This window comes from Clinocottus analis, unplaced genomic scaffold (assembly GCF_023055335.1).
Source record: "Clinocottus analis isolate CAN_PGR_092001 unplaced genomic scaffold, fCliAna1.0.p SCAF_19, whole genome shotgun sequence".
NCBI lineage: Eukaryota > Metazoa > Chordata > Actinopteri > Perciformes > Cottidae > Clinocottus > Clinocottus analis.
Window position 1 is genome coordinate 13,068,543 of NW_027175920.1, and position 12,813 is coordinate 13,081,355.

The window sequence follows — 12,813 nt, forward strand, 5'->3', positions numbered from 1 at the left end:
CCTCCAACAACCGGCGGCTCGAATCATAGGATCGCCAAAGCCAGTGTCTGGTGGCAAACCCATACGCTAAATATTGGCACATGTTACTGCTTAAGTGAAAACATTCACCCGCTAGTGACGCTACAAGACAAGCTGATCACCTAAGTGAGCTTCACGGGCACTGCCATCCCCCGGAGAGAAAGAACATTGCCGGTGGGCTTTAACATTGTGCTTATTGAACGCTATCCAGGTCTCTGCTAGCTTGTAAAAAGCTGTGCTTGTGGCGCTCACGCCTTGTGCCCATGCTCCCCCCAGGACACGCTGAGGAACTGCGGCCAGAACAGCACTTGCTACAACACCGTGGTCTCGCCCCTCTACTTCGTCTCCTTCGTGTTGACCGCCCAGTTTGTCCTGGTCAACGTCGTCATCGCCGTGCTGATGAAGCACCTGGAGGAGAGCAACAAGGAAGCCAAGGAGGAGGCGGAGCTGGAGGCGGAGTTGGCGCTGGAGCGCCAGATGCAAGGGGGAGGAGACGCGGCGCCGAGGTCGCCCCAGCTCAACCCTCCGGCGCCGGGCACGGACCGCTCGAGCTCGGGGGGTTCCCCCTGGAGGTCCACCGGCGGGGGGGACGGGGACCAGGGGAGAGAGAGTCCCACGGACTCGCCCACCGCCGATATAACCAGAGACTCTGTCAACATCAGCGCAGACCCTCCACCTGCATGCCTGGAGCCCCCGCTGGAGGTGAGGGATCTCTTTGGTGTCGCTTAATAAGTGTTTGCGTGACTACACATGCTTTTGTTTGTTTCAATATCCATAAAGACACTCACAACTTGTGCGCGTCGCTCTATAGCGACACGCCTTCGCTTGAATATCCCCATCGCACCGACGTGAGCGTTGGCTCGGCCCACGCACTGATAACACTGCGAGACATTCAGATGAAGTGAGATATTCAGATATTGCCTTCAGTCAGAGTCTCACCGAGTACCCACATGACGTGACGGATGCTCTGAGGTCACAGGCTGTGGGGGCCGGTAGATGACCCCCCCTTCCCGCCCCCCATGACGCCGGTCCAGACCATTAGTTTACTCTCCGGCTCACCGAGGGACACTCAGCATGCGGGATGCTCTCTGACATCATAGGTTTGTTGGGAGGAATGTCTCTTCGCTGGCTAAACCGTAGCCCACACGTAGAGCAACTGCGGCGAGGTTGGCCATAATAGGACATGTTCCCTCCGCATTCTGGCGTCGTTTCAAAACATAAGGGGATGCATTTATGAGCGATGAATCCAAAAGCAGAGTCAGACTAAGAATAAGATGCACTGGAGATGCAAATGCATTATTCTATGTAATCCATACTGACCCCCAGTGGCAGTGTTTACAGTTTAGAGTGTGTGTGTGTGTGTGTGTGTGTGTGTGTGTGTGTGTGTGTGTGTGTGTGTGTGTGTGTGTGTGTGTGTGTGTGTGTGTGTAAAGGACATGCCAGTCATAGATAGGTCACAGTGCCATGGGAAAGCTGGACCACAGGGCCTTGTTGTTCACTTAAACGGCTATTTCCAGACAGCGGGGAACTTTATTTTTTTGGGAAGAGGGGGTAGGGGGGGGGGGGGGGGGGGATAGGAAGTAGAGGTCTCGCTGCCGTTATGTGTTTCCCCTGTAAGATGTTATCCCTTTTCCTCCTGCCGCTCCTTCCAAAAACATGTGTGGTTAAGCCTCAGTCTCCTCTCCGGGCCCTGTGGGAAAGCAGCACTAGTGCGGTGCTGCACTGCCCCCTGGTGGCGCTAAATGGCTACACACAAGAGCGGTGGGTGGATGGGTTGAGGGGAGGTTAAATATTGTATATATTCAGTTTTTTTGCATGGATGCCTCGGCTTATTTCGGACGACCCTGACAGGTCTGGGTACTAACTAAGGCAAAGGGTGACGCTGCCCTTACATGTGTTGTATCTTCTCTTATCTTTTATCTCGTCTCGTGTCTTGTATATCTGTTTGTTTTCGACCTGATCGATTCTTTCCCTCCCCTTCCTTTCTTTGTGATCCACTCTCTCTTTCCACATTCATTTCCACGTCTCTGTCTTGACTTTTCCATTTTCTACGACTTCTTCCATCCCCCTGTTCTCGTCTCTTCTCTTCTCCCTTCTGTCTTCTCATCATCATCTAAGTTGGTCCAGCGGAGGGCGCCGTTTGACTCGGTCTCCCTGGTCATGCAGGGTTCAGTGGAGAGAGACTTGAGCCTGATGGACAACCTGTCTGGCTCTATCTGCCACTACTACTCGCTGCCCCCCAAGCCCCGCAAGCACAGCAGCGACGAGAAGGTCAATAATCTCCAGAATGATGACTCACCGCCTCCATTTTCATACCTCACGTCTCACGGCTCTGATTGTTGTTGCGCAATTCATTTCTGATTATCAAGAAGAAACCCCAAAACACGACAGACAGGATGTTGTGTGCTTGTCTAAATAATAACCGCATGTCGTTTATAAACGACGCCCTGGCCCCTCAGGATAATCCACAGACCTCACTGGAACTACTTTCAACCGAAGAAATAGTCCCCACAGGGTGCGAGTGGGAGCAATGTTTCTAGACAGAGAAGTTGTGGTTTTAAATATGATTTTCCAGCGCTGTAAGCAGCACGAACAGAGCTTTCTGATTATGGTTTGCATTTATTTATTTGTTTGTGCTGATTGTTCTGATTTGTTTATTTATTCTACTCTAATTAATCTAACTCTACATGTTTTTGTTCTTTTAGCCTCTCAGGACTATTTTCCAGACGTCTTCTCATAAAGAAACTGATTGAAATCATCTCGAGTGCAGACAAACACTTAAATGCACGAGTAGTAAACTTTGTTCAAGGAGGTCACACAATAAAAAAAACAGTTATGAAAGAAGATATTTAATGATTTAAATGAAGATCGTACGTTTTCAAGGGTGGAGATGAGTTGACTCAATAGATGAAACACCAGATTTAGACCAGGTGAAATGATCTCACCGTCATAGGCAGAATATACCTCTTAAAAAACAATAATTATAGAATTAAATGACTCAATAGCAGACTAAATCACCGAAAGATGGATACACGTTGTGGAGTGCAGAATCCCAGGCCAAGAAACCAAGTGACTTCCTGTTAGATCTGATGAATTCATATGTTTGGTAGTATATATTTATGTAGAAATGTGTGTATATCTGCATTGTGTTCCATCCTTTGTTCTTTTTATGTCTGTCTGTGAACCACCTATCTGCTCATTATATGAATAAGCTTTATTGTTATTATTATTATTATTTTTATTATTATTATTATTAATCACAGAAGATATGTCTTTAGATTAAACCTGACTAATTGCCCACAATCGAGCGTTAAGTATGACAACTACACCACAAACGTGGTGTTTGTTGTCAAATCTAAGAGCCAACCAGCTCTGATTGTGACAGGCAGGTATTTCCCATCATGCATTGGGTCACGCAGTCGATGGCTCTAAAAACCAAGTCAGACACAAATCTAACCAGCATGCATTGTGCTCGATTGACTCACCTTGAACACGCCTCCTCATTCACGCTCAACAGGGGTTTTCGTGGGGGGGGCGGGGGGGTCTGGGTCAGACCTTAGCGGCGTGGTTTAGAGTTCGCTCCGTCTCCTGCGCGTGTGTCATACTTTGCAAAAACAGCTTCTCCGCAAAGTCATGACCCACAATTCCAAGGGGCAAGGAGATCACACACATCCTGACACGCAAGTCCGCCGAGCAGTGCGGCTCGATAAGCTCTGGATCACTGAGCAAATGTCCTCTTTTCCTCACTTAAAAGCCAATTTTGTCCAATCAGCAATGCAAAAGCCCGTCTTCTGAAGGCTCTCAATGGGTTCTGAGACGTCATTGAATATGTTCTTCGTTGGGCTTTTCGGGGGCCTCGCTCCGCTCCGCTCGGTCGGCCCCCATTTGCCTGTCAGAGAGCGTTTTCCCTCGCTAAGCAGGTACAAAGCTGCAAATACAGAAACGCCCCGAGGCTTCAAAACACTGCGAGACTGACGCCGCGCTCTGCAGGGTTCAGCGACGCTAGTTCAACTCAAAACTAGGACAGACACCCAGAGGTGTTCGGTTCAACACAGTCTCTGTTCATCGCATGAAGTACGACATGAAGGATTCCTCTTGCTGTGCCATTGTCCCATTTGCATCACGTTGTATCACAGTTTGTCTCCTCAGAATCAGTGTGTGTGTGTGTGTGTGTGTGTGTGTGTGTGTGTGTGTGTGTGTCATTGCACTGCTGTTTATAACCCCACAATTGAATAAGAGAAGCAGCGTTCAGACATGATAATCTCAGCGAGACATTACATCTCTTTTACCAGGTGGTCTTGCCAAGAATAAAACATGAAATCATTCAAATAAATTGACATAAAGGAGACGACAGACTTAAAACAAACCAGTAAAATGCATCAATCAAAGAATAAAATATGAAATGTTAGGACCAAAACACTCAAATGCTCCTTGATACTTTCAGAACTTTGATTGAACACACAGACTGTCAATCACATGGTAGCCACGCCCCTAAAGCGGGGGGTGCTTTACAGTCTGTTTGACTCTAAATTGACCATAATGTACTCATGAACCTCATGTTGTATTGAAGACGACTTGAAACTAGAGAGTGAGACATAAAATGATGTTTACGATGTTTACTGCGGGAATGAGTACACTTCTATACAACCACACTTCTATACAACCACACTTCTTTTAACAACCAGAAGAGGCTTTAATTTGCCGCCTGCCTGAACATTTTCTCAAAAATACAAAATGAAAACCTCAGCAACAAATCACTGAACTGTCTCCATCCTCGTACGTCCCAGCTCTCACATTTTGGCTCCGTCCTTCTTCCTCGTCGTATCGCTCGGCGACGCCCTCCCAGTTCCACACGCGTGGTTTCAAGCGAGTGTTTTCCTGTTAGCTGCAGCTCTCTGTCAGTGCGGTTACATGGATTCGAATTACTGGCTTCGTCCGACTAAAATCGAATTATCCCGTTCATGTAAACACCTTTATTCGAATAACTGCGGTCCGACTACGATCCGATTAACACCCCTGGACAACTCGATTCGACTCGATTGATAATTCGAATAACGCTGCATGTAAACGCTGAATCGGATCGGAACTGGACAATGCGTTTGTGCGCATGCTCAAGATCCCGCCGCCTCCTCCCTCCCTCCCTCACAGGTCGTGACCCGGAAGTCGAAAGAGACGATAAGTTGTCACGGCCGGCAGAAACAAACAAACGTAAAAGTCGGGTTACGAGCCGATACTACCTTCGGTGGGTGTCTCTGCTAGCTCCCTGATGTAGCCTGCTAGCGCTGCTGCTAGTTCCCCGTTTGCTCTCCGCTAGCTCCCCGACAACCACCGAAGCTAGCGGGGTTCTCTCCATTATGAAGAGTGAAGAGGTCAAGCGGAGATGGCTGTATCACCACGACATGTAATGAAAACAGCGCCACCTGTCGTATCGGATATGACATGCATTCGGCCAATGATTCGATTTACTCACTGCCATGTATATTCGGATAACAGCAGTTGCCCCGAGAGAGAGCATAGTCCGACTAAAGCAAGATTCGAATGAATACCATCATGTAAACGCACTGTGTGTGCGCCGTCCTTATCTTTGTGCGTTTGTTTCCTCTGCTCACCAGCCGTTGTCTCTCCCTGTCTAGATCCCTCTAGCGGAGATGGAAGCTCTGTCTCTGGCCTCTGAGACGTCCTGGTCCCTAGCTCTGACCGACGACTCCGCCCCCGGCGATTTTAACCCTCTCTTTCTAACCAGTCTGGAACGCAATGTACTGACAGCTCCTCTCTTTCTCTTTCTCTTTCTCTCTCTCCATCCCTCTTCTGCTCCCGCAGTCTCTCGTAGTGTTTCCCCTTCACGGGGCTCTTCCAAGGCCACTTGCACTCCGCTGCTCTCACACACTTTGCTGCAGCAGGTTCACGTTGACATGTGGATTAGCTCCATTAGCTCAATTGGCTAAGGAGCTCCTCTGCACAGGTAGACCCAGCACAATAAAAAACATTGGCATGAGCTCGTATGTGAAAGGCGTTTGCTCCGTCCTGATGAAGACACAGAGATCCTGCGCCTCCGCTCAGCTTTACGAGGTTTTTCAGCTCTTTGTTTTTGGTATTTACTGTTGGGTTTAACTCTCAGTGCTCTCACTGTTGCTGTTTTCAGCCACAGCAAAAATATATATATTTTTTAAAGAAATTGCTGTCAGCTTCAGTGTTTTTTTTGTTTTGTTGATACGGCGCCAAAGTGGGAAAATTTACAAATTCTAGATATCGTGACACATGGCCCACATAAGTAACGCAATACTCTGTACCACGACTACAGAGTCATGTTAATAGGTCCAATAGTTTCCTATAATTTCTTCTATGTAACTGTAAACCCAGAGGAAAATGTTCCTGGAAACAACTGTGTCTTTTGTTGTGTACTGACAGCTGATAAACTTCCAAAAACACTGTGAGTCTTATAGTCAGGACAAACAATAAACAACTCAACATGCTGAGGAAAAAAAGAGTCCAATGATGAATATTTAACTGAGATCAACTTTGTCTCTATTTTTCCTGAATAATTAGTTACAAATAACACAACTTTTTCCTGGAAGCTGAAATTACAATGAAATAAGTGAACCTGCGTGAACACTGTCACCACTTGGTGCATTATTTCTTCTCATAAGGACACGATGTCATGCATTTAGACCCAGACATGCATCCCCACCAGGATAAATGCGTACATTCCTCTCGGATATCCTTTCTTTTAAATTATGTCTACTCACGAAATGGAAAATGAATTGAATGCCGACCGGCTGTCGAGGCAGAATTAAAAACCAGTTTGGCACTTTAATGATCACATGTCGTCCTCTGAGACTTTAACCCCTGTAACGTGGCAGTCTCACAAATGGAAAGGAGGAGGAAGAGGAGGAGGAGGGAGGTGAGGAGTACAAGAGGCGTTGAAAGACCTCGGTGAATCTAACCATGCGCCTTCCAACTTTCTCTTCCCTTTCTCTTCCCTCACCTGCCAGCGTGCAGTTTTCTCTCCTTTGTTTCCTTTCCTCTCTCTCTCTCTCTCTCTCTCTCTCTCTCTCTCTCTCTCTCTCTCTCTCTCTCTCCCTCTCCCTCTCAGTAAACGTATTTCCTTCCTTCCTTCTTTTTTTTCCTCGGGTTTCTTCCCTCCCTCTGTGCTTTACATGTGAGTCTCTTGGTCCTTTTCCTGTTCAGTCCTCTTCGTCCGTGTTTGTACTCGTCTTCAGTCCTCTGGTTTCTTTCCCCCGTGAGTTGCCGTGTGGAGGCCCAGTAGCTCTGTGATGGATGTGAACCGGTTCTGTAGTGGGTCAGACTGCCCCAGCTGACACACGATCACAGAGCAGGCTGACCTAAAGGGACACGGCAGTGAGGGACAATGCAGACACAAGCCCCGCCCCCGCCAACAAAAAAAAGGAAGCGTTTGGAAACGTTGGCCCGGTCTCTGTGATGTGTGGCAGCTCTGTGCCCGTCAACCCCAACATGCAAATATCTGTTGCTCTGTGTATGCCGACGGCCTCTCCGGTGTCTCAGAGTGTTAGAGAGAGAGTGTGAAAGTGAAAGAGGAGCATCCGATTGGGACCCTGACTCCCCTCGCCCTCTGTCCCCCAGCCGGAGCAGCTGGACCCCGAGGAGCCGCTGGAGGACAACCTGCTGAGTGTCAGGAAGCCGGTGGTGGGACGCACACACTCGCTGCCCAACGACAGCTACATGTTCCTCCCCCTGCAGCCCGTTGGCAACGCGGCCCCGGCTCCAGCACACCTACTAGCACAGACAGAGGGGCCCCAGCACATACTGGGCTCCCACAGGGGCCAATCAGGTAATGCATGACACCCTAACCCTTACCCGAGCACCTGCGTCAAAACAGCTATTGACTGATTTGGCCGGACATGAGAGGCCTTGTGAAAATTGGCAGTTGTAACACAATGTGAGTCGACACCAACCAGGAAGGTGATTTTCTCTGAGAAGCAGCGCCAGCTGGAGGCGTCCTGTGGTTTGACGTTCCATGCTGTGTGTGTGTGTGTGTGTGTGTGTGTGTGTGTGTGTGTGTGTGTGTGTGTGTGTGTGTGTGTGTGTGTGTGTGTGTGTGTGTGTGTGTGCAGGCTCCAGCAGCTCGGTGCGCTCCCAGCCGGAGGAGCGCTCCCAGCAGCTGAACGTCCCCGCCGACCTCTTCCGACCCATCAGCCCCCACAGCCACTCGGACTCGGAGTGCATACCACGACTTCCTCCTCCCAGACGCGCGCACACGCTGAGCCGGACGCTCCGCAGACAGGTGACTGTGCATCCCACCGATGATAGATTTACCCTCCGTGACCTTTTCCTCCTGTGTCTGTACCGTGTGGGATGAAAACTCAGTCAGTTATTCCTTAGGACACAGAAAAACATTTTTACAATCTCTTTAAATCTCAGAACAAATGAGGCCCTGAGCTACGGAAGCCCTGAGCGGCCAGAGAGACAAGACTGAACTAAAGTCTGAACTAAAGTCTGAAAGAAAGCGATTTCTTTCCATTTGGACTAAAGCACATGTCTTTGACATGAGTTTTTGTTAGATCAGTGTTATTGTAATTCTCATCGTGGCCACAAGAGGCACCACAGCCCCTTTTTATTAATTGGACAAAAAGCATTCATATTTTCTTTGAGGTGCGTTTGATTTTCTCCTCTAAACATGAGTCACATATATTGTGTGTTAGCCAGTTATTTAACATCACTGTCTTGTCTTTATTTGGCTAAAATATATTTCCTCAACATGTCAGGGAGCGTTGTGGTGCACTACGGCCTCCTTTACCGAAACACAAATAAGTTGATCCTGACAAATACACTTTTTTTTTTTAAAATCCAGGCCGAACCTCCTTTTCCCAGATGAAGATAAAATGAAGAACTTAGAAAGATTTTACTGGCGAAACCTTTTTTCCAGATGTTCTTAAATCATAAACGCGGGAGAGAAAACCCTTTAGATGAGTCTCAGAATATGGACGTGTGTTGTGACGGCCGCCTCTCCTCGGGCTCACACCTTGTTGCAGAGACAATCCGGTTCAGAGCTTCCTGACTCCCGCTCCTCGTTGCATGTTCTAAACACTGTCACTCTTCTCCCCTCTTCTTCCTCCCCTTCCTCCTGGTATTCCTCTCTGGTCTTAACGTGCCGGCTGCCTCATTCTCCACACGGTATCTGTTCCTCTCTGATCTCAGCTCAGTTGGGCCCAAAAGCCGCCCGACCCCGAGCTCCTGCTCAAACACAGATACTCCTGTTTCTGAAAGCGCCGTCTCCAGCGACCGCTGGGCCTTTCAGAAACAATGGACTCCATGTTCATCTCCCGAGAGACAACCAGATTTAACACAGACACCCAGGCTCCTCCCGGCCCCACCCTGACCCCGCCCCCTTCGTCCCTCGTTTGATTTGTATCTCCCGCTAACCGTCAGCCGGTGGGTCATCTCACCGGGACTCCGAGAAACCTCCGGTCCTTCTCATGTAGCATTGCGTCAGCTGAGTGACAGAATGTATTCAAGCCAGACAAAAGACGCCATTTGGCTTCGAGAATTACCCAAAATGCAATGCACTTAACTACATTACAAACGATACAACTCAGGGGATTGCTATAGAACTGACAGCGAGGGCTGTCCACATGCATTTGCCCATTTTGTACATGCAGCGTACCACAGTGATGGAGCACTTGTGGCTTTTCTATGGACTAGCTTAGAGCTCTGAAGGCAAATAGCTGTCAACTATTTACTGTCCACAGTAGTTATTGCACTTAACCCCGTGTTGCTGTATAAAAAAAAGAAAATAGAAAGTGTGACAAGGTGATCTTCGTAGTGTTCCAGTTATTCTGTGTTACTTGGTGTTACATTGCTGTGGCTGCTGATTGGCCGGGCCCGCTTGTGATGTCGTTGACCACCAGGTGTCCCTGTGGTCCCACCGACAGGGCAGATTTCATCTGGAAACGTCAGTCCAGACACTCCAAAAGTGCTGCGTCCCAAAATGAATAATAATCGAACCCACGCATGCCTCGCTTCCTCATTCCTGCACATTCTGGAGGAAATAAGTCACGCGGCCATTTTATGAGTTTTAGCGCTCCTGAGACCTTCCTCTCCCACAGCGGCTGCATGCGTGCGGTTGCCCTCTTGGCCGTTGGCCTCACACCCTGCGGATGGTTTTGTTTCATAGTGGAGGTTGTGGGGGGGGAAGGGGATCCAGATATGGTTGTAAATTAAAGTCCAAAATGGTTTACAGGGTGTTGAGTGAATGGTCAAAGGTTGGAGGGTCAGGTGGTTTGGTTCAGAGTTCACTGAGTTCAGCCTGGCGAGTCCGTCTGCAACAAAAAACTAAAAAGGCAGATTTGAGCATCCAACATGGAAACATGTCGCATGGTACCGGCGGCTTGGAAACCACTAAATTGTCTCATGACTGACAGGTTCTCTTCATCTATTTCCAACAAAGCGAAAGGTTCTTTTTGATCACATTCATAATCCTTATACGGTTATTATTGTTGTACAGAGCCCTAATCGTGATGTTGAGAGTTTCTGGGTAGATCAAGTAGTCAAATTGTCCCGTCATCACGACTCTTTAAGGAGCGCCTCCTGCCGAAATAATACTCTGATTTAAATATTCATTATTCTGTTTGGATGCTTTCACTTTGAGAAAATACAAAATTATTTACACAATGAGTAATGTACGAATATGCAAACATAATTTTTTTATCTCAAATAGGAAGTCTCCTGTTTCCCCCACGAGTTTAGGATTGGCCGAACTCGTTCCTCCATGCGTCACGTGTTAAACTGAAAGCGAGCGCAGAGCGACACATGGAGGCGTTCACAGCGACTCATCACATTTGAGGAAAAAAACAAAATACCGGCTCTGCCTCAACAGGAGCTTCGATAAATTCATAAAGCCAGACCAACGTTCAGATCGCGATGTTTTCCATGTTGGCGTTCATGCCGAGAGGTTGCAATTACGATTCAAGCCCACTCCGCCGATGAAAAAGCACACAGAGGACTCTGGGAATATGCTGGCCAGATGGTGAACTTTGACCCAAACTGCTGCTTCTCATCCTCATCGCCTCAGACTAACTAGTCTCCCCCACCCTCCTTTCATCTCCCCTGATTCCCCGTACCCTCGCTATCCCCCATCTCCTCCATTTCCTCACCCCCCCCCCTACATGCCCCGTCTTCCAGGTTGCAGTGTCTACTGATTCTCAGGAGGCCCTGTGTTCAGACGGCAGGGAGAGCAATGAAGGACTCGTGAATGTGGCCCTCCCTCCATCCCCCTCCTCCTCCTCCTCTCCATCTCCCCGCCTCCATCATTATCCGCAGCCTGCTCTCTGCCTGGTCCCCGCCTCACCCGGCGCCTCCCCTAAACCCTCCCGCCCCGGCAGCGTGCACACGCAGCTTCATGACCAGCGCTGCCTCGCCTCCCACTCCCCGACCTCCCCCTCGCCTCCTCCGCTCTTGCCGGCCAGGCCGCACCAACAGGAGGAGGCCTCGGCGGACCAGGAAGTGTCCCTCATCATCGACGGGGTGTTGGCCGGCGGCGGCGGCGGCCCGGCCGAGGCGAGCGGCGACGGCGACGACGGCGAGGAGAGCCGGAGCGCGAGCCTGAGGACGCTGAAGAGGTTCCACAGCGTGGACGCGCAGGGCCGCGGCGACCCCCCGCCCCGCCCCCGCCCCTACTCCTGGTTGGACGACCCGCGGCGCCCCCCCGCGGAGGCGGGCTCCTCGGCGGAGTCCGGCCCCCGGCGCAGCGCCTCCGGCTTCGTGTCGCGGGCCAACAGCCTGCAGATCCACAGCCAGACCCCGCTGCCCTCGCCCCGGCACAAGAAGAAGATGAGCCCGCCCTGCATCTCCGTGGACCCCCCCGACGGGCAGGAGGGCCTCTACCCGGGCGCGGGGGGACTCGGGAGCATGGGCGGGTTGGGGATGCCCCCTCCTCTGCCCAGCAGGGACACCTGCCTGAGGAGGAGAGCGCCCTCCAGTGACTCCAAGGACTCCTTTGACCTGGGAGGGGAGGGCTCGGGACAGGACGGGAGCTCGGCAAACCCCAACACCAACCCCAAGCTACTGACTCTTCCCAGAGAAGACAAGCCCTGAGCACTGAACACTGATACGGCCACACACACACACACACACACACACACACACACACACACACACACACACAGCTGGACGAACACTTCACACACACTTCACACACGATGCACACTGTGTATCTGTGACGGTGATAGTTCTAGTAATAATGCTGTAGAGAGTAATAAAGGTGAAACTACAACAGTAAAAACATCCTTGGTTCCGTGAGGCGTGAGTGCGGTTCTGTAGTCATGTGACATCCCGTGTCTTTGTATTGTTACTGCCAAAAGAAGAAGAGAACGCCGGGAAACAACCGCACGAGACGTGACTGTTTCTCTTCGGCGCCGTCTGCATGCCACTGGCTGCAGCTTGACCCCTGTGACCTCTGGAGTGACATCAGCCCCTCCCCCCTCCCTCCCTCCCTCCTTCCCTTCCCAGGATTTGGCGCCCTCTGTGGCCGCCATCTGAACTGCCTGGTGTTACACAGGGTGGGCTTTGCGCAGTCAGTGGAGGTACAAAGCAATATGAACGTTTTAGAGACACTATTTTCTTAAATTATTGGGCCATAGTGTTTGTACAGGATGTTGTTTTTGTTTATTTTCATTCGGTTGGTCTTTTTTTGTGTGATTTAATTTTTTTTGTTGTCAAGATGGTTTGTCTTTGTCCTTTTTTTTCAATGTAGGATATTTCTAGCTTTCTTGGTTTCCTGAGGAAAGTGAACGTTTTTCAAAGTGCTGAAAACCATGT

At 49.8% G+C, this 12,813-nt stretch overlaps 1 protein-coding gene across 14 annotated transcripts in view; it reads left to right on the plus strand.

The window, feature by feature from the left end:
* Window positions 1-12,484, plus strand: part of cacna1g (calcium channel, voltage-dependent, T type, alpha 1G subunit) — a 126,014-nt gene extending 113,530 nt beyond the window's left edge. For 10 of the 14 annotated variants that reach the window (XM_068582987.1, XM_068582979.1, XM_068582980.1 and 7 more), the window contains 5 exons: window positions 295-720; window positions 2,137-2,289; window positions 7,621-7,828; window positions 8,112-8,281; window positions 11,179-12,484. In XM_068582987.1, the coding sequence (XP_068439088.1) occupies window positions 295-720; window positions 2,137-2,289; window positions 7,621-7,828; window positions 8,112-8,281; window positions 11,179-12,090 (1,869 nt within the window). In that variant the 3' untranslated portion in view covers window positions 12,091-12,484. Of the gene's footprint in view, window positions 1-294; window positions 721-2,136; window positions 2,290-7,620; window positions 7,829-8,111; window positions 8,282-9,195; window positions 10,487-11,178 lie in introns of those variants that run through there. The other 4 variants (XM_068582986.1, XM_068582985.1, XM_068582990.1 and 1 more) reach the window with 2 other exon arrangements.
* Window positions 12,485-12,813: the final 329 nt, after the last annotated feature.